The sequence below is a fragment of the Chelonia mydas genome, chromosome 1 (genome assembly GCF_015237465.2).
Source record: "Chelonia mydas isolate rCheMyd1 chromosome 1, rCheMyd1.pri.v2, whole genome shotgun sequence".
Classification (NCBI taxonomy): Eukaryota; Metazoa; Chordata; order Testudines; family Cheloniidae; genus Chelonia; species Chelonia mydas.
The window spans coordinates 214,653,886-214,674,768 of NC_057849.1; the positions used below are offsets into that span (position 1 = coordinate 214,653,886).

Genomic DNA, 20,883 nt, shown 5'->3' on the forward strand with positions numbered 1-20,883 from the left:
TAAGGTATTTACCATCCTGATTTCACAGAGGTGATTCTTTTACTTTTTCTTCTATTAAAATTATTTGTTTAAGAATCTGAATGCTTTTTCATTGTTCTTAAGATCCAAGGGTTTGAGTCTGTGTTCACCTATGCAAATTGGTGAGGATTTTTATCAAACCTTCCCCAGGAAAAGGGGTGTAAGGTTTGGGAGGATTTTGGGGCGAAAGACGTTTCCAAATGGGCTCTTTCCCAGTTATATACCTGTTAGATGTTTGGTGGTGGCAGCGATAAAGTCCAAGGGCAAAACGTAAAATAGTTTGTACCTTGGGGAAGTTTTAACCTAAGCTGGTAAAAATAAGCTGAGGGGTTTTTTTCATGCAGGTCCCCACATCTGTACCCTAGAGTTCAGAGTGGGGAAGGAACCTTGTGAAAACCCTAAAGTAGGATGTGGTACAGCTCTGTAGGCAAAGAGCAACTGCTGCAACGCTAGTTCCCAATCATTGGAGTGCTCTTTTACAAATTTACGTATCATGGCCCCCAAAGTTCCATTAAACTTCTTACCACCATCAAACAAATGGCATGGTGGAGGAGTGGCAACCAAGTGATTTGCCCCATGAGCTTCCCAAAGGCTTTCCATAGTTCCTGCCAGGAAATTAGTTCCTGCATCTGTGAGGATGTCGGAGGGCCAACCTACAAAACACCCTCCGAACCTCTCTGGCCCTTGCTAAAGAAAACATGTCAAGGTTCCTTCCCCACTCTGAACTCTAAGGTACAGATGTGGGACCTGCATGAAAACCTCCTAAGCTTACTTTTTCCAGCTTAGGCTAAAATGTCCCCAAGGTACAAACTATTTTACCCTTTGCCCTTGGACTTTATCGCTGCCACCACCAAACATCTAACAGGTATATAACTCGGAAAGAGCCCATTTGGAAATGTCTTTTGCCCCAAAATCCTCCCAAACCCTACACCCCCTTTCGTGGGGAAGGTTTGATTAAAAATCCTCACCAATTTGCATAGGTGAGTACAGACCCAAACCCTTGGATCTTAACAACAATGAAAAAGCATTCAGATTCTTAAACGAATAATTTTAATAGAAGAAAAAGTAAAAGAATCATCTCTGTGAAATCAGGATGGTAAATACCTTACAAGGTAATCAGATTCAAAACATAGAGAATCCCTCTAGGCAAAACCTTAAGTTACAAAAAAGACACCCAGACAGGAATATTCATTCTATTCAGCACAGCTTATTTTCTCAGCCATTTAAAGAAATCAGAATCTAACGCATCTCTAGCTAGATTACTTACTAAATTCTAAGATTCTATTCCTGTTCTGTCCCCGGCACAAGCATCACACAGACAGAGAGAGAGGCTCTGTTTCTCCCTCCCCCCAGCTTTTGAAAGTATCTTGTCTCCTCATTGGTCATTTTGGTCAGGTGCCAGCGAGGTTATCCTAGCTTCTTAACCCTTTACAGGTGAAAGGGGTTTTTCCTCTGGCCAGGAGGGATTTTAAAGGTGTTTACCCTTCCCTTTATATTTATGATAAGGCTGCATAGAGGTTCATAGGAATTGTTGTTCAGGCTCCATGTGCCCCCATTCTCCCTATGGGGCAAGAGTCCTTGACCAGATTATATCTTCCATAATGCATCATGGTGACCTATCTTACTGAGCCATGTGATGCATCATTAGAGTCATATGACTGCAGGTGCATTATGAGATATGTAGTCCTGCCGGAAGCCTGACCTGGGGTGGGGAGAATGGGGGCATATGCAACCCAAATTACATCTCTTGAGACACCATGCACCTTATGCAGATGTAGTTCAAAGGGGGACTGATTCAAAGCTAAACATTTAGATTCAGTTCAACAACCAAGCACAAAATGTGTTGTTTTGAGAATATGGAAACATTCCATTTCACTAGAAAAGACTGAAACAAAATATTTTGTCATTTCTGAATCAATTTTTTTTGCAACTTTTTATTCTGAAAAAAATGTTATTTCTAATGTTCATCTCATTTTCTCTCAGCTCTCATTTAAACCCAGTTCATTTTGTAGACAAGGTCTTTTTAAAAGCATAGCGCAGATGGGACCGTTAGTGTGTGATAATGGGGAATCACAGCAGGAGACAAAGCACTTATCTTCATGTAAAGCACTGCAGCAGTGCAAATGTAGCACTTTAGTAAAGACACTACTATGCCAAAGAGAGAACTTCTCCTGTCATGTGGTTAATCCACCTCCCCAAGAGGCATTAGCTATGTCAACAGGAGAAGCTCTCTTGTCAACATAGAGCTGTCTACACTGCAGGTTAGGTCAGTATAACTACAGCGCGAGGGGAGTAGATCTAGTCAAGGACACATGAAATAAGATGAAAAGCCAGAGAATCAGATGCAGGGTTTTCTTTGTTCAGAGAGAACACTCCTAGGACAGACATGCTGAGAGAGGGCTGAATAAAGCAATTTACAAAGAGACTTTGAAAGAATTAAATATGCATAGTTTGGATAAATAATGAATAACTAGAAGGCACAATAATTCACTACATGCATTTAAAAAGGGTAAATACCAAAAGAAGAGGGGACATTATTTAGGGGACTTGAACAGATAAAATTAGGTGTAAATGGGCTGAAACCAAGAAAAGGGGAGCATTTCAGGAAACTTTTTCTGTGAAGGGGCTCCCAGACCGTGGAGTAGTTTCCCAAAGGGAAGGGGGTCAGAAGTCCCATTAGCTGAGGCACTTACAACTAGTATTATATAAATCCCTGGAACATGCCATTCAATTCTAGGACAAACCACTTGTCACAATGCTACATGCTGTGGCCGGTGACACTTCATGGGAGCAGCAGGGATGGAACTTACAGGCTGGTGTTCCAAACCCCCAGGCCTCGACCACTTCATCCAAAGGAGACCCTGTTACATGTTAGCCGTATCAGGCCCCGGCACACAGCTGAGTATTTCTGTTTCCATCCCGTAGTGGGCAGAGAGCATCTACAGTCCCACAGTTCATGTTTACAAGTAAGGAACAATCCCGCACTAGTCGCTAACTGGAAAAGGTGAGGGCTACTGGACACAATGGTGCTTAGCAGATATTTTCCCACAGACTCTTTCCCCCTGGCTGGCTGTACAGGGCACATGTTGGCCTGAGAAGTCCTGGGGCTGAACAGGGATAAGGGGGCTGGGAACAGAGAGGCCAGGAGCCATTGGTCAGGTTGGTGAATTCATTTATTTGTAATGTTTGTTTCCCTCTTCTTGCTGCTGTTCTCTCTCTGTTGCTCCCTCCAACCACCTCAGCCTGCGCAGAGGCTAAGCGGGTGGGACGCAGGAGGCTCGGAACACGACTCCATCCCTCACACATTGCTCTGCTCGGCTCCCACTGTGAGGGGGAAAGGAGCGGGAACAGGAGGGGTTTAGAGAAGAGACTGGCTAGGCCTCTCCCGGGGCTTGGGCACAGAGCCAGCAACACACATCCAGGGCTGGGCACAACTGCTCTGCTGCAGGGAGCAGAGCCTTGCCACGGCCCCAGGCAGGAGATTCCACAGCCCTGATCTCTCCCTCCCAGGGACAGGGCCTTGCCTCATCTGCCTCCACACGGAGCGTCTCATAGCGCCGGGGAGTTACAGGACAGGATCCAGCGCAGGCTGTGTCAGCCTAGAACCATCCCTGCTGTGTCTGACACTGCAGAGCAGGGATGGACCTGGGGCCACAGGATGCATAGGCTCAGCTCGGACATTTGCTTTAGGAGCGAGGTGCAATGTTCCCTCTAATTTTTGACATGCTGTGTGAGCAAAAAAATTTCTTCTGTGCAAATTTTTGACAGGCCGTGTGCACAAAAAACTTCTTCTGTGCAAATTGTTGTGCTTCTGTGCAAATTTTTGTGCGCGCAGTGTTTCGCCATGTGCGCGGGGTTTAGGATCTGTGGGTGCGCGCACACGCGCACAGCTTAGAGGGAACAGCGGCGAGGTCTGATCTGGGGAGCACGTCCTCCCCCTGCCCCTTTGTTCCTATGGAACCCAGCACAGAATGGAGTTAATCCATTTACACAAGAGCCATCAGTGCCCACGGAAGGGAAGGGAGCTCCCTGCATTGGGACTGAGCACCTGCCTGTGGATCAGCACCAGGGGCATGAAGTCCAGAGAAGCCCTTGGATGCTGAGATTTTTTCCTGGGCCTCTCAGTCCTGCAGAACAAGGACTGGGAGAAGGAGGCTTCTGCTGAGTCCTGCTGCTGGGAGACCCTCCCCTCCTCTGTCTGCCTGGCTCTCCTGTGCTTTGGTTCTTTCATTCACTCTCTGATCCTCCCTGTCACAGATATTTTGGCTCCTCTGATCCTAGCCAGAAGCAGAAAGCTCAGACCCAACTGCTGGGGAGAGGGGTAAAGAATCTGAGCTTATAGGACAGGCTGAGAGGCCTCAGGTTCTTATTTGATCCGAGCCCAGACAGCCCATCTCTGAAAGCTTCACAGAAACAAGCTGCCCAGTGAGATGGCAGGGACTTGTTGGCTCTGATTGGGCTGGAGCCCTCGCCCCGCCCCAGGAAGAGCCTCTCACAAACCATTGCAATGACCCAATTTCCATAGGGCTCATGAGGCAGAGGCTGCGGGGTGAATGGAGCATCTATCCCCCGGAATAAGCAAAGACGCCATCAGTGCAGGCAACAAACCCCTGTGCAGGGGAAAAAAGCCACCAGCTCCGAGTGCACGGGGGATGCACTGCCTGGAGCTGAGCTCTCGCAGTGGGGAGTAGATCTGGGGGCGCTGTGAGCAGGACGAGGGGAGGAAATGGCTCTTCATACGCTACCTTTGCTGCAGGGGGCACTGTACTCGGCAATGGCAAATTCATCTGGAAGACACAAGGGAAGGGAGATGTGATCAGGGCTGTGTGAGACCCAACCAGGACTCCTCACACTTCCACCAGGCCCTGCGGCAGAGAGCTGGCACCGCACCAGAGATCTCAGGAAGGAGGGGAGGGAGCCCTCTCTCCAGGGGCACTGCGGGAACCTCAGCTGGGCTCCATTGGGGGAAGGCAACAATTACCCCAAGGCTATAGCGCAACAGGTATCTCCAGAGGGTCTGTGCCAGGTGCCCTATGTCCGTTTGCACCTCGCCTGATACATGACCACCGGGGTTGCCGTTGGGCTCTGGTTTTGTCACCCGATGTCCTAGCTGGGGAGGCAGAGAAGCGAATGTGCCTCCCCCAGGTCACCCCCAGACCTGGGATCTCAGGGCAGGATCTGAACGCAGGACCCTCCCAGATCCCTGGGTTGGCACCTTCCCTCTACAGTGCGGGAGAGGTCTGGGCTCATGGTGCGAGCACGAGGCCAGTGGAATATGATCCCTCGCCCATAATCCCTGTGTGCCCCACATTCTCATCTGGGAGAGGGGAGACGCTGCTGAGATGGGCCTGTTGTGTCCAGAGATGAGAGGGGGACGCTGTCTGCGTGGGGCAAACCAGTGTCAGGGATGGTGGCAGCAGGGCCGTTCAGGTTGGAAGCAGGAGGAGAAGGGAATGGGGTTTGCCCTTGAACCTGCACGGGCAGTCGCTGAGCAGGCACCGCTGGCGTGAGGTTCTCAGCTCAGCCCCAGGCCTGTCCCCACCCTCAGGAGGCAGCACGGGGTGGGGAGGTGGATCATCGAGAGAACGAGGCCAAACACAACCCTGAGCCCAGCGGGTCCCCCTGTGGCTGTGACTGTGGCCTCTCCCCTCCCTATGACAGGCCCATGGTGGCTAACATCCCCCCAGCCCTGCCCCCACACACACCCGTCTCGTAGTAATCATAGACTTTCACCAGCGCCGGCTTCAGGCTCTGCACAGGGAAGTCCTGCTCCACCGTGAAGAAGAAACTCTGAGTCACATTGCTCACCTGGGGTGTGGGGGGGAAACAGACGAGATTCAGGAGGACGCTCTGAGCCACTTCACCCCCTCCTTCCCCATCTCTCCCATGTACCCCCATTGCTTCCCCCCCCCCCCATGATCTTGCAGGCCCAGCATCTGCCCCCCTTGGCTGCAGGGCCTGGCAGGGATCAGGCCCTGGGGGAGGAGGGAGAAGCCCTGCCCCCCAACCCCCGAGTACGTGCCGCTCTCCCTGGTACCCGTAGGCTCTGTATGTTGGGGGAGCAGAAAGTGCTGAAGGGAAATACTGAGGAGCAGCAGCAGCTGGCGGGGGATACATGGGTTTGTCTTTCCTGGCCCTGGCCTGGGAGATTTCCTCCATTCAGTGCCTCTATCGCGGGTACGTTGCGGGTGACTCTCCTTGGCCCATCCTGGCCCCATCTGGCTGCTTACCTGCTCCATGTAGAGCAGCACGTGGTTGGTGCTCAGTTCTGTGCGGTGGATGTGGTGCTGTCCTTCCAGCTGCCAGCAGCCAAGGGAGAGAAGCAGGATGTTACTGGGCCCCTCTTCAAGCTACCCCAGAGCCCTAAGGAATGGGATGCTGGTGCATTAAAGGAATGGGTGGAGTCTCTAGAGTCGTCCTACACACCTAGTGGACTGAGGTTTAAAGTGCCTCAGATTGAGAGCATCCGATTTCCAAAACCTGACCCAGGGACCATGCTGCCACCATCCACCATGCTGCCCACCATGTGGCACCCTGCCCGCGGCTGGCCAGTGGCAGCAAGAAGACTGCGACTGTGGCAGAAAGCCAGGATGGATTGGGAGACAGCTCAGCAGACAGAGAGGACTTAGAGGAGCAGTAGCCTGGACTCCCAGAACTCCGATATTCCAGGTAAGACTCAGGACCCCAGCCAGCAAAAACCAGACTCCCTCCGTGCCTCACTGGCACTTGGAGTCACCCTTATCCATGCCAGAGTCCTCCTACAATGACTGGGCACAGGGGGTTGTGTTAGGAGGTTCTTGCTTAGAGGTGCTGGCAGCTGTATGGCTGGACCTGGGGCCAATGTCCTGACCAGGCAGTCCATCCCCATGGGTGGATGCACGGCTCTTCTAATGAGTCAGCCCCATGGTGGGCAGGTCCCGACTGGGCTACCTGCCACCGTGGATCATCCGGTTTGGCTAAGAGTGTGGAGGGTGTCGCAGTGTGTGTGTGGGGATGTTATGTGGGGGAAGGAAATACATCCTCAGTGCTTATGGTTGGTTGTTCAAGGAGTGGTGCATTTGGAGGTTGTTTTGAGACTCATTTGGGCTTGTCATTTTGAAATATCTGGCAACCCTAAGTCACCCTGTGGGACTGGGTCTCTACCAAGTGCAGCATCAGCTCAGTGTCTGACCTGTCCCCAGAGGGGAGGGTTGTGGCTGTGAGCACTGCCTTCCCTGTTCTCACAGGGCTTCATTAAGCTGGTGAGATCTCACCTCAGGGCCCCTGAAGGGGCACCTCCCACCATCTCGGTCTCCCTGAGGAGATGCAGGGCCTGGGGTGGGCTCAGGAGTTTCAGTGTGTGTGGTGGGGGGGTGTGTTAGAGCTGGGGGAGCAGAGAGGGGCACAGGGAGATGGAGGCTCCTCACTCTCTCTCCCAAGCACCCTGCGAACCCAGCCTGACTTCCCCTTACAGGAACACTGCCCCCTCCAGGGGAGACTGTGAGGTGCCTCCAGTCGGGCCTGCTCCCCCTGTGCGTAACAGTTTACCAGGGAGTCACTGAGTGGGAGCTTAAGGGGATGGGATGGAATGGGGAAGGAGTGGGGGATCAGGGGAGGGTCAGAAAGAAGAGATGGGGTCAGAGAGATGGAGACAAGGGCCAGGGGGGCCGGGGGGGGGGGGAGCCTGATGCTGGAGAAGGGACTAGGGAGTGGCCAGGCTGCAAATGAGGGGTTGGGGTTTGGAGTTGACCTGGGGCCAAATACCCCTCAAGTGGGGTTGGAGGCAAGGGACCCTGGATGCCCACTGGTTGGGGTCGTGGGGAGCTGGATTTCACTTGGGTGTGGGGCAGATACCCTTGGCTGCGGCCCATACACAGAATGGGCTGTTACCTTCCTCACTGATGTCTTCACAGGGATGAATCCTGAGAGCATCTTAACGTCAACGATGACCATGTTGGAGACGGGGCGTTTCCCTGTGTAGCTGGGAGACCAAGCAGGAAACAAAACAAGGTTTAATACATCTCAGCACAGAGATGATTCACCTCAACCCTGACCTGCAGCACCTCACACCCTCACTGGCCCCCTGTCCTGCCACTACCTTTCATCGCTGCCCTGCAGCCCCCTGCTATTCCAGTCCTGGTTTCCCCAAACAGCTCTGCCAATGCCCCTCAGTTCTGCCCTGGAGCATGTAAGTTGTGCTTGAGGGACTTTCAGCAAAGGCTTCCCATCCAATAAGGGGTTTAGTTAAAATACGCCCATCATTGGTGGGGGCAGGAAGAGGGAGCAATTTAAATCGGGATTTAAATAACTTGATTTTTTAAAAATCTAATTGATTTATAAGTGAGTCAGGTTTTGAAAAATCAGTGTAAAGCTTTGCTCAATTAAAACTTTAGATTACAGTGTGTGCTGAACTAACTTATAAAGCTGGTGTTTCTAAATGCTACTACTGCTAGGGAATCCTATTTGAATTTTACATAAATTCTGCACACAAAAACCAAAATATTGGAAGCGAAGGTGCTGTTCCTACAAACTTTTTAGCAGGTACCTAGTTCCAGTCACATGAACAGAGGCACAGGTGAGGAAACTGGAGCACGTGCAGAAGTGTTTGCAGCATCAGGGGCTAAAACTGTATTATTATTATTATTAATAAAAACATTGGTTTTATTGGGATAAAATTTCTGTCACTTCAGATCCAAACTAGTTTAGTGTTAGCACTGGGAAGTTATTTCAATACACTAGCAAAGCAACTGTGAGCTTCTTTATATACACTCCTAAGCCCATATTTTGGCATCTAAGGGTGGGTTTTGTAAAAGCACCGAAGTGATTTAGGAGCACAAGTCTGATTGAACTCAGACTGCAAATCCTGCTGAAGAAGAATGGCCAGGTCAAAGCATTCAGCTCCTGTGACTGGGGGCAGTTCACTCAGTGGGAGGGTAGTGGTGGTTGCAGATACAGAAAGGGCTACTGGCCGGGCAGTTTTGTGTCTGAGTTTGTGTTTCTCTCACACTAAGGATGTTACTGAAGTTCTTAGAGTAACAAGCACAAAACAATCACTGTAACAATTTACAGGGGGAGAGCTGGCAATACAGAAATACAAAATCTGACTGACATTGAAAAGAACAATTGCAATTAAGAAAATACCATGATTTAATGAAAAATCCATTTTTAATTTTTGGAAAAATATTGATTTCTATCTACTTTTCTGGGGTTTCCCCTCCCCTTTGGGAGCTCTTGGAGTGACTTGTCCCCAGCCCTAAGGCTGCTCAGGAAGGCCTGGCCCTGTGAGGGGAGTTACCTGATGCTTATGGCGATGTCAAAGGTCCTCTGAGCCCTGGTGCTGTCACACATCTCAGGGACCGTGTGCACCTCCAGCGCGAATGGCGCCTCACCCAGCTTGGGGAGCACATTGTACCTCAGGCTGGTCTGGAAGAGAATACACAATTCTCTGTGTGTGTCCATCTGTCCATTTCCTCTGTCTCCTTCCCTCTGCTCAGTTTCATTCTTTCCTTTATCTCTTTTCTCTCTCTCTCCCCATTCCCCAACTCTCTCTCCTCCTCACACCTCTTTCCTATTGTCTCCTCCTCTCCCCTATCTCTTCCTCTCTTTTCCTTCCCTCCCTCCCTCCCCAGCCCACGCACCGTGCCATCTCCAATGGGAATGATATGGGCTCCCCGCAGCAGCAGCGTCTCCCTCTCTCTCTGCCCCAGGGCCCTCACCTGCACATAGACACATCCTTCTCCTGTCACCCCTGTGCTGTAGTCCCCTGGCACCTCTGGCAGCGCCATACGCTGGAGCAGCAGACGGTTCGTGTGATCCACCTGGAACTGGGCCTGGAAATTCCCTGTGGATTGCAGGGTCACTGTGGACACTCCTCCACTCTTGGCATAGGTAGACGCTCCATATCGGGACAGGGCCTGGAGCGCCACCACTGTGTCCTGCCAGACAAGAGATGGGCCCAGGCACCCAAGGGGATAAGTTAGCCATTTCCATGGACCTGGAGTCCCCATCCCGCCAGCTCCTCCAACACACTAATGCCCTGCTCAGGTGGAGAAGAGAGACAGAAAGGTCAGCTTTTCCCATTTCCACCCATTCTCTCCCCATCACCAGCACGTGCCATGCTCCCTATTCCCTTGGGCTCAGATCCTCCAAGGTATTTAGGCACCTATCTCTCATTGAAAGCAGCCAGGTGTCTAACCTGGGAACCTTGGGGATCTGGTATCTCTGATACTCCACTGAATGGAGCTGGGGGAAGATACCACCCACTCTCCCCTGAAGACACCCTGCCTGAAGGGGCAGCTCAGGACAGACAAACCAAGTGAAATGGCTCAGAGAGGACCATGGCAAGGCAGCCAGGAGGCTCAGTAATGGAGTATGAGAAAGCCCTGTGGATATCAAGCCAACCAGGGAAATGGTGGAACATGGGGCCAATGATTGGTCAGAGAGGTCACTCCGAGAGGTCCCAGCCTCCAAGCACCATCATGGCGTGCACCTGCTCAAAGCGGGAGGTGGCGCCTCCTGTTTGGTTGTCACTCAGGATGGTGCTTCCCGCCAGGTGTGTCCGGAAGTGACTGGCTGCTACTGCTTCTCTGGGGAGGCCTCATCTCTCAAGCTGAATTGACCTGGCTGGATGGGGTCAGTGCTGGGGATGGCACTGCACGCGTAGGTGCTCAGTGCGAATCTTCCGCCCTCCGTACACAGGAGCATCATTTGCCCAGTCTCCAGCCTCATTAGCCTGCCAGAGCCTGTGGGGATCGGATGTAACTATGCTCCATGCTGTGCCTAACCCATGATCTAAACCGTACAGTGAGGGAACTGCCCCCTCCTCAGGGCAGCCTCCCATGTCTCCCGGGTTGCTTATCTGTCTCCTGCCCTCTCCTGTCTGCCTCTCCCTCCTGCCCTGGGTGTCTCAGGCTGGGGATGGGAACAGCTCACCTGGGTGGAGGAGAAGCCCCCGTTGGGATTCTGCTGTTTGCTGATCCACTTTGCAATTTGAGCTGCTAATGACACGTCTCCTTGGGATGGTGCCGGCCGTGTGGTGAGGTAAGCGAGGAGCACATAAGACGTCATCTCCACCTCGGCAGAAGGAGCACGGGGGTGATAGAAGGGGAGATCTGCCTCCGGCTCCTTCCCGGGCCTCTGCCAGTGAATGGAGCCATCTGCAGTGGGAGAAGGGAGAGGGAGGACAGGAGAGAAGGAAATACAGATGCTTAGTACATGCCATTTCTAAGGGGGTTATTGACCTGCTGCTGCTGCGGGTGGGAGAACAGAGCCCCCCCATGCTAGTCTGGCATATTGGTATGAGACGTGAAAGGATTAAATAGTCCCTCACTTGCTGGTCTAGTGCATTTATACAAATCTTGTGGTATGAACACTCAGCAACTAATCAGGCTGCCACCTCTGTGCCTACATCCCCTTTATCTTATAAAGGGACATCCCAAGGAATTGACAGTAGCAGCCTTTATTGGGCTCTTTGATCCAAAAAATGTGAGGTCACTAAGTGGCCCCAGGCGCTCAAGGCCGAAGGGTTACAGCAGTGACGGTCACACCCCACTCCAGAGGCGTGAAGAGCCCATAAATCCTTCTCTTACCAGCACAGTCCCAGTTCTTCCTTGGATTTCCTGGGACACCAGGACCCTTTTTAGGGCCCCCCCCGGAATGATCTATTTTTTTCATTTGATCAGTCCAAACATCAGGCTTCTCCTCTTCATATGTCTCTTGCTGTAGGGAGCAGACGTCACTCTGTGCGGACCAGGGGCCATCGCTCCCATGGAACGAGTGTCCAGAGCGAGGAGCAGCGCTTGGAGTGAGGAGTGGAGCGGAGCCAGCGAAGACACCGGCAGAGCTGTGCTATTGCTCAGTGGGAATGGTACCATTTGGTCAGGGTTTCAGGATATGCTCACAGCACTGAGGTGTCAGGGGACCCCCCAGATACACCTGTGTCACTGCAAAGTCAGGCACCGGCAGCCCTGGCCCCAACTCATGTTTTTTAAAAGTTTCCTTTGTCTTTACATGAATATTTCAGCGCCTTTAAAAAAAAAGCCACCATCAAACCGTCCCCCAGGAACTAGCCCTAGGGAAAGGGGACTCAGCCCCAACTCTCTCTGCCCTGGTGATGCCCCCTCTGTCTGGGGAGCTGTAAGGCATCTGCCAGTATCCTAAAATGTGCCCCCTTGATGCTTCTCCCCACGTAATGCCCCTTGGACCAAACCATCCTCTGCCTCACCTACCTGCCCCCTGAGCTGCTCTCGGTGCTGGCCTGCTCCTGGGCTGCTGTATCCAACAGAGCCAGCTGGGGGTGGAGGAAGCTAGATGCCACTGAGATGCTTCCTCCCCCTGCAACAGACTTCCTCCTCAAAATGGGCAACAGTCTGGTGGCGGGGGGGGGAACAGGAATCCTCCTGAGGCAAAGGGGGAGAGGAGGGTAGAGACAGCCTGGACCCAAAGGAGTGGGGAGAGGGAGAAGGAAGGAGAAACCAGGGGAGAAGGAAAGAAAAACCTTGGGTGAGAGATCCTAGGGAGGAGGGCAGGAAAAGGAGGGGGAGACACTGAAGGAGGGTGGAAGGGAGAGAAGACGCCTCTAAGACCTGGCCAGATTCTGTGCCACTACAACTATTTTGGCTAGGGCTGTGACTTTTCTACTGGTACCTCTAGTCTGGGCACAGTTATACCAGCATAAAGGTTCCTTTTGTAAGCAGAGTCAGAATGAGCTCTACCCTGACATCTGGTGGTGAGCTGTGGAAAAGGACTTCAGGGGCTGATCTCATTTGCATGGGCACTCCCACCGCGCCTAGCATGATGGACTGCTTGCCCAAATGGTCACTTTGGCTGCTGTGGGATCCCCAGTCTCTTTGTAATTGGGGCAGAAATAATAAAGTGTCTGTATCCTGGTTATGTAAATCAAGGACAGTAGAACTGTACTTGGCATTTTAGTTGAGGGCTCATCCCTCCATCTGAAGGAGCACTTGCTAGGCAAGGGACGTGGGTTCCAAAGCCCAGTGCATGGATAGAGGTTGGGGACAGGAATTTGTGTCTGGTAGTGTAGGCCCTGTTTAAGGGCCTCAAAGACTATTTTGATCATTCTTCTCTCCACTGTATAATAACAGAGCTAATTTTGACTTTATTAGGAGTCTTGTTATATACTGCAATTGATGACACCTAGGTCTAAACATTAGACTTACTTTGGGCTAGTGGTTCTGAGTACACTAGCACTGAGGCTCCTCTACCAACGGTAAAATCACTGAGAGCTGTATTATGTAGGGGGGCCTAAAGACATATTGGTCAGCGGATGGCTGGTTGTGAAGACTGCAATGGAACCCCACAGAGGTGTGGCAATTGACCATCAACTGAGCAGCAGAGCATGTAAGGTTCCCCCATACCTATTCTCCATTCCACCCAGGCTGGGAGGTGGACTCTGTAGATGAACTTCTGAACTCTGGGGGCTGCAGTGACTAAGGACAGAAACTGTGAGTGGGGTGACTTTTGGGTTGCCAAAAGGACACTACCAAAACTTACCTGGGGGTGGGTCTTTTGCTCATGGTTTGTGTTATGAATCCTGTTTCATGCCGCATTGTTTCCCTCCTTTATTAAAAGGCTTTTGCTACACTCAGACTCCATGCTTGCGAGAGGGGAAGTATTGCCTCTGAGAGGAGCCCAGGGGGGTGGTATGTAATTGTCCCAGGTCACTGGGTGGGGGCTTGAGCCAGTTTTGCATTGTGTTATTGAAAAGGAACCTCTAGATATTGAACCTGGCCCTTGTTGCTGCCAACTCTGATGGGCAGAAGGATTACACTTATACTGATAAAAGAAAAGGCATACTTGTAGCATCTTAGAGACTAACCGATTTATTTGAGCATAAGCTTTTGTGAGCTACAGCTCACTTATACGGATAGAATCATAGAAGATTAGGGTTGGAAGAGACCTCAGGAGGTCGTCTAGTCCAACCTCCTGCTCAAAGCAGGATAGATCTCTACAGGAACAGTTCTACCAGTATAAACACCTTCACACTGCTATAACTGTGTCCACACTGGGGGAGTCACACCGCTTTAACTATACCAGTACAGATACAACAGTAAGACATGTGTGTAGACAAGGCCTGAAGCTCCATCTACCCTGGAGAAATGCTCTGTGTTAGAAAAGAAAATGCATTAAGCAGCACACTGGTAAACATGACTTGGCACCTAGCATAGACAGGGATGGCTGGGCTTGTAAATTCATTTGCTGTTTGTAAACTTAAGCTATGGGGTGCCCTCAGGTGAGCCACAGGCAGCTAATGTGATTGGGTTGGCCATGACCAGCTGCTGTTTTTCACCGCACCTGACCCTGTGTAGACTAGGTACTGAGTCATCTTTAGCAGAGTAGCAGCTAATGCATTTTCTAACACAGTGAGTTTCCTCACCTGCATAAGGCCTATGAGTGTGGGGCTGGGGGAGGAGAAAATTGTGGGGGAGACTCTGTGTTTGTGGGGGCTGAGGCAGGGGACAGAGAACCCAAGTGTCTGTTGTGAGGGGAAGGGAACTTGGAGTGTGTGTGTGCATAACAAGTCCCATGTGCACTAGGGTTGGGGGCAGCTTGCGAGTGTGTGTGAATGGCTTTCGGCTGGGGGAGAAGGAGCCTGTGTGTGAGTGGATCCTGGGGCAACCTTGCAAGTGCTTGTGCATTACTTTGTGCCTGGGGCAGGCTGCAGTGTGTGTGTGGGGAGAGAGATTTGGGGGGTGCAAGGCAGCAGGACAGTATGCCTGTGATTTTGTGGGCTGGGAAGTAGGGAGTATGTGAGAGCTTTTGGTGTGGGAGGCAGGAGAAAGATTTGGAGACTTGGGAGAAGGAGGAAAAGAGCATGAGGAAAAGAAAGGAGAGACCAGCTATTTCACAGTATAGAAAAGGGGAAAACAGACTGAAACAAACAGAGGAAAAGCTAACAAGCTCCGGAGTAGAGGAAGGGGGCAAATGGAGGGAAGGCAGGGACAAGGAAAAGGGCAAATGCAAAGGGAATGTTGACATTTTACCTAATAGATAGGTTGGATATGGAAGGGTGCAACCAATGACCCAGTTTAAACGGGCAGGGTTACAACATGCTGTGAGTAGAAATGTGTTGGGTGCCGGCCCTGGGTGCCTCTCTCTCAATCTTGTTTCTTCATGTCAAATAACGTTCTCCCGCCTGGTCCTGGTCCCTCCTAACTTTCCTCTGCTGTGGTTTCCCCTCTGAGCACCTGTATATGATTCTCAACACATGGTCACCATACAAATGGGGATGTAGGGCCAGTGGGATGCAGGAGAAGGGCCTGTCAGGAATTCTCACCCTCTTTCACAGCTTCCTTGTCAAGCGAGTCCAGCAGTGCCCTGCGGTTCTCCTCCTTCCCCGCCAGGGCGAAGGCGTAGGCCAGCAGCGCCCTGGTGTACACGTGGTTTCCTCCCTGCTCTGTAGTCGTCTCCAGACAGAACAGAGCATTACGGACCACAGGGTGCTGTATGGGGAGAGAGACATGAGCTGAGGGAGGAGAGAAGTCGCCCACTGCAGTCCCACAGTGCAACATTCCCTTTAGCAGAGACAGTCTGGCAGCTCTTTGAACCAAAGGGTCCCAATGTTGGGAAGCCCGCCTGGCTTTTACACAGTCAGCACATTCTCCGCAGCCACAGCTATTCCTGCTACTTGCTACCTTTTCCCACATGCTGAGTGAACATTTCCCACAAGCACAGCGAAAGCTACGCAGCAAAATTTCCCCACCAGGCAGTGCCACTGAAAGCGGCACAGAGGACACTGGGATGCCTACTCACAACGCACCACACTTTTGCCAATCTGGCCTGATACTAGGTGAACACAACACGCTGGCACAAGTGGCCCAGTGTGAACTCACTGCACCAATATAGTCTTTTTGGTTGCTCGCTGGTGATAAAACTTTTAGCAGTGCGACTTCTGGGGGTGGAGCAGACCTAACTGAAGGAGAACAGAAATCAACCCTTGATGCGGACCCATTTGGCTTGTGCCAAGGGGTTAAGTGCCAAGGGGTTAAGTGTTATTTACCCAAGTGTTAAATCTCTGTAAAACTCGGAGCTGTAGGCTTGTAAGAGAGGATCAAGCAAACACCACCTCAAAAGTTTTAAAATAAAGATCATATAAAAGGATTAGAGATGAGAGAGAACCAGTGCCCTGGACTGGAAGGGAAGCTGCAGGGAAATCCAATCCCAGATTTGGACCTCAATTTAAAGTCTTTTCTGACTGGATTTCCCCCTTTTTTAAAGGCTTCTCTCTCGAGATGGGAGCTAGGGACCCCCAAGTCGGCAGCCTATGTCTGGCTTGAGGGGTTACAGGTACATACAGTGATGGGCAGAGGAATCTCCAGCAGTGCGATGGTGATGTAGGCAGAGAGCGTGACCTCATCGTCCACCCCGCCCTGCAGGGAACCACAGAGAGAGACATTAACCCTGAAACCCTGCCCACTGGCCCCTCCTCCCAGGGGTGTTCTACATCCCTGTTCTTCCCATACTATGGTAGCTTCCATGTATCTGCTCCTCTTCTCCCTTCCCCTGCCCATGGTGGCTCCATGTATAGTATGGTACCCCCTGCTCTTGCCTCCCTTAGTAGATCTCATCTGCCCCAACCCCATGTGCGGCAGTGGCTGAGCTGTTCCCATGAGGAGTTGCACGCTCTCTCTGTGTCACTGGAGTCCTGTATGGGTCCCATGAGGCCCATGGGAAGCCAGCTGGGCAGATATGTCACCTTTATGGCATTGTTCAGGAGCGTCCCGGAGCTGCGGAAGCAGCCGTTGTCCTTCTGCTTGCCAGCGAGCCAGGCCAGGGCGTCCTGGATGTGCTTCTCCTCGATGAAGATGTGAGAGCGGGCCTGCGCGAAGGACTTGAGGACGAAGGCCGTCAGCCTGCGACAGAGAGTGGGCAGCAGTGAGAGCTCCTTCCCATGCCCTCTGCTCGCTGGAGGGGTGGGGTCTTGGGGCATCGCCAGCCTGAGGGGAAGCAGCAGGGGCCGGAGAGCTGGTGGCCCTGGGTCAGGGAACCATTAGCTCAATCAGCCACCTACTGACATACAGCAGAGCCTGGCGGCAAGACCCAGCAGTCGTCTGACAGGGCACAGCTAAACTGCCCGTTTTAGGACAGGAAGTGAGCCAGCTTCCTGTGTTGGTTTCAAATGGCTGGGGCACAGTTTAGGGGTGGGTTTAGGGGGTGGTTGTCCAGAACCCTTGGGAGAACAGACCTCAGAATCTTCAGTGACCAGGAATGGCCAGGACGCTGGCTCTGCACTTTCTTATGATAAAAACAGCAGCACAGCGCCCCCTAGCATCAAACTGGGGTCAGCACTCAGAGGGAGAATGCCCCTTACTGAGCCACCCACCCCGCTCCCTGCAGCACAGCGCCCCCTAGCACCACACTGGGACAATAGAGTCAGTAGAGGCAGAGGGAAGAGCAACCCGTACAGAGCTGCCCACTGGCACTCCCTGCAGAACCTGTTTGTTCACCCGGCAAGGCATGCACTAAGCATTGAGGGGCTGTGATGGCTGCACCCTCAGTTACCAGCCTCTTCATTGTCCTGAGGGCAGTGGTGGCCAAATTTTCTGGCTGAGGATCAAACCCATAATTAAAGAAAGGTCAAGTATCCGCAGTCTGGACTTTGGGATGGATTCTCTGCCCTGTTCTGATCCCTGCACCTTACTCAGGTAACATAAAGGGAGCTGAAACTACCAGCAAGTCACCCAGCAGGGGAATCTTTGGCCGGCACTTTTATGCCATCCTCCCTATAGCCCCTGGTACAGACAGTGAGTGGCTGGAGTGTGCAGTGTTCTGGATACACCTAGCTGATGTATGGTCCTCAAGGGATTGTGACCAACTGGAGCAAGTTAGAACAGCCCCCAGGCTGCTCTGAGCTGAGCAGGGAATGAGGAGGCTGTAAATGGTTATTAATCCAAAATCAAAGGCCTCTAGCATATGAACTAAAGGAGATCTCCCTTCCCTACCAGCTTTCATAGTTGCCTTATCCCACATCATCAGCTCTAGAGCTCCTCCCCTTTCCTCCACAGCTTCATGATCAGCAACAATGGGCAAGCTCCAGGTTATATCGAGAAGGGAAAGAATTCAGCAACACTGAAATCTTACCAGGTGTTCCCTGATTGCCCATAACGTGGCCCAAATGTGCTATAGGAGCCGTCCGGGTGTTTGTACTTCAGCTGTGTCTGGTAACCTGAAAGGGAGAATGAAGTTGTGTTTTACTGCAATAAAGTCCAGCTGTAGACATCAGCCAGGAAAAGAGAATTTTCAGCCCTGTCTACACACAAACATTCTGCTTGAATTGTACCAGTAGTGTTAAAATGCTGCAAATACCCCACTGTGGATATAGTTACGATAGTATAAAAATGCTAATACCAGTACAGCTTGTTCCCAGATCAGAAAGGGGTAGAACTGCATCCACACTACGGGTTGTACTGATTAAATTATTTTGGTAAAATATCACCTCCTAACTGAAATAGTTACACTGGAACAAAGCTGGGTTTAGATCAAGTCTGAGACCCAGAAGCAGGTCCGATGTAGAGTACACAAGCCAGGCAGGCCTCCCATTCCTAAAAATAGCCTCAGTCTCTCAGCAGAGAGGCCTTGGTCTTCTATTAGGTGTTAAATGAAAGTACAGGGAACAGGGTTATGATGTGAATCTACTAGCCACCTTATACCAGGTTCAAGGATCCCTTTGCAGCACCTAAAATAAACGGGAAGGCTGTCTCTGAAAGATTGCTGAACCTCATTAAAAACAGGGTGGAGCAGAAATGGAGAATGAGGAATAATCAAAGGTGTGACCCAAAGTGGGGCTGTTGTGAAAAGGGCCCCTGGTCACTCAGCAGCTCTGCCCTGCATGTGTTCAGAGTCATGGCTACTGGCTTTATTGGCAAAGGTCATGTCCACATTAGGAATAAAGGAGCATTACCAACATTGCTAGCTAACGTGTTTAAATCCTAACACAGACAAGGTACGTGTAGTTTCACACATTAGCTGGTCGAGTTAACCTTAGCGAGGAGCCTAGAGTTTACCTTGATCAACTAACGTATTAAAACTACAAGTTGGCTAAATGTGCTACAAACAGACAAATCTCCACTAGTGAAAACAAGGCTTAAACCCAGATGTCATAAACATACAGCAAAGGGCAGCACAAAATCCCTCCTTTACCTGTAAAGGGTTAAGAAGCTCAGCTAACCTGGTTGGCACCTGATCAAAAGGACCATTAAGGGGAGAAGATACTTTCAATTCTAACAGGGAAGGTTTTTGTTTTGGGCTTTTGTTGTTCTCTCCAGAGACAAAGAGAGAGATCAAGCAAGTAATCCAGCCCCTACTGAACAATACTTCCAAAATTACAGAAACAGTAAGTAATAGCAAGGAAATGCGTTAGAGTATCTTTTGTTTTAGCTTGTGAATTTTCCCTATGCTAAGAGGAAGGTTTATTCCTGTTTTTTTGTAACTTAAAAGTTTTGCCTAGAGGGCAATCCTCTGTTTTAAATCTTATTACCCTGTAAATTTATTTTCCATCCTGATTTTACAGAGGCATTTCTTTTACTTTTTTTTCCTTATAATAAAAGTTCTGTTTTTAAGAATCTGTCCTAAAAACCCAAGGCTCTGGTCTGTGCTCGCCTTGTTTATGCTCAAGCCTTCCCAGGAAAGGGGGTGAAGGGACTTGGGGGGACATTTTCGGGGAAACAGGAACTCCAAGTGGTCCTTTTCCTACATCTTTTTCTAATTCACTTGGTGGTGGCAGTGATACCGATGCAAGGACAGGGAAGAATTTGTGCCTTGGGGAAGTTTTTAACCTAAGCTGGTAGAGATAAGCTTAGAGGGTCTTTCATGCAGGTCCCCGCATCTGTACCCTAGAGTTCAGAGTGGGGAGGGAACCCTGACACCAGGTTTTGCTCCATTTACTGCTGCCAGAGCTGCAGAACCAACCCAGCTCTTCTTCTCTGCCTTGCACGTCATCAGCAGAAATGCACCCAGTGCACCCTGTGCAGTTCACCCAGTGCAGTGCAGCACCCAGGCTGTGTCATTCAGTCATTCATCCACATGGACCCATCTTCTCCCATCAAGCACTTCCAGAGAGTAGAGTTCTCTACATTCCTAGATGTCACCCTAGATCTAAGCATGCTACTGTGCTATGGCACCCCCTGTTGGGAAGTGATCTATTGTAACACCAACCATTAAAGGAGTAACTACTCAGCATAGCTCCTGGGAAAGGGAACCTCTTTCCTCTGGTGCGGGGTGGGGTGGGAGGGGGTGTCAGAGGCCCTGGTTCAAAGATGTATGATGAGGGGTCAGTTGTGACAGTGCTGCCAATACACTGGTGGCTAGGAAAGGCTTATAGGCCACCTGGGAAGCCGAGTCTGGTTTCCTGGGGTAAGAGTGAATTACCACTGGGCTCACACGCTGGAGAGCAATGGGGATGACAGGGCTGAGAAGGTTCAAGTGGGCTCCCCCCTAGAGACAGGTGGTCCCCTCAGTCCATCCATCCTTCCCAGTGGAAGCATTATCTGAGCAAGGCAGACACAAAAAGCTCCTAGCATGACCTTGGATTGGAGCAAGTAAAGAAACAAAAGCCCTGTCCCTCCTCACCGCTGACTAAGTATCCGATGGCCTTGGATTTGGTCTCCTCGCTCAGCTGCCCTGTCTTATTCAGATAGTCCAGGACGTAGATGTTGGGGGCAAACAGGACCATGTTCTGCTCCCCGCAGCCGAAGGGCATTTGGAGAAGCTGCTGCAGGTTCTGCATGGCTGTGCCCAGGATATCGCCTGGGGATGGAGACACAGGGAGTCAGTGTGGCCCAGCCGCCCGCCTGCGGAGGCAGAGTGCACCGCAGAGCAAGGATGCTAATGTGAGACATCCGTAACAGACTTGTGAGATCACAGGCAATA

At 51.1% G+C, this 20,883-nt stretch overlaps 1 protein-coding gene across 2 annotated transcripts in view; it reads right to left on the reverse strand.

Annotated features, from left to right (window-relative positions):
* Positions 1-3,232: 3,232 nt before the first annotated feature.
* Positions 3,233-20,883, reverse strand: part of LOC102942365 (alpha-2-macroglobulin) — a 55,900-nt gene continuing 38,249 nt past the window's right edge. For both annotated transcript variants that reach the window (XM_037912689.2, XM_043521963.1), the window contains exons 24-36: positions 20,584-20,760; positions 18,097-18,181; positions 16,712-16,868; positions 16,311-16,385; positions 15,293-15,458; positions 10,930-11,153; positions 9,714-9,932; positions 9,293-9,420; positions 7,888-7,978; positions 6,249-6,317; positions 5,724-5,826; positions 4,764-4,805; positions 3,233-3,342 (exon numbers count right to left, since the gene is read on the reverse strand). In XM_037912689.2, coding sequence (XP_037768617.1) covers positions 3,317-3,342; positions 4,764-4,805; positions 5,724-5,826; positions 6,249-6,317; positions 7,888-7,978; positions 9,293-9,420; positions 9,714-9,932; positions 10,930-11,153; positions 15,293-15,458; positions 16,311-16,385; positions 16,712-16,868; positions 18,097-18,181; positions 20,584-20,760 — 1,562 coding nt within the window. In that variant the 3' untranslated portion in view covers positions 3,233-3,316. The remainder of the gene's footprint in view (positions 3,343-4,763; positions 4,806-5,723; positions 5,827-6,248; positions 6,318-7,887; positions 7,979-9,292; positions 9,421-9,713; positions 9,933-10,929; positions 11,154-15,292; positions 15,459-16,310; positions 16,386-16,711; positions 16,869-18,096; positions 18,182-20,583; positions 20,761-20,883) is intronic.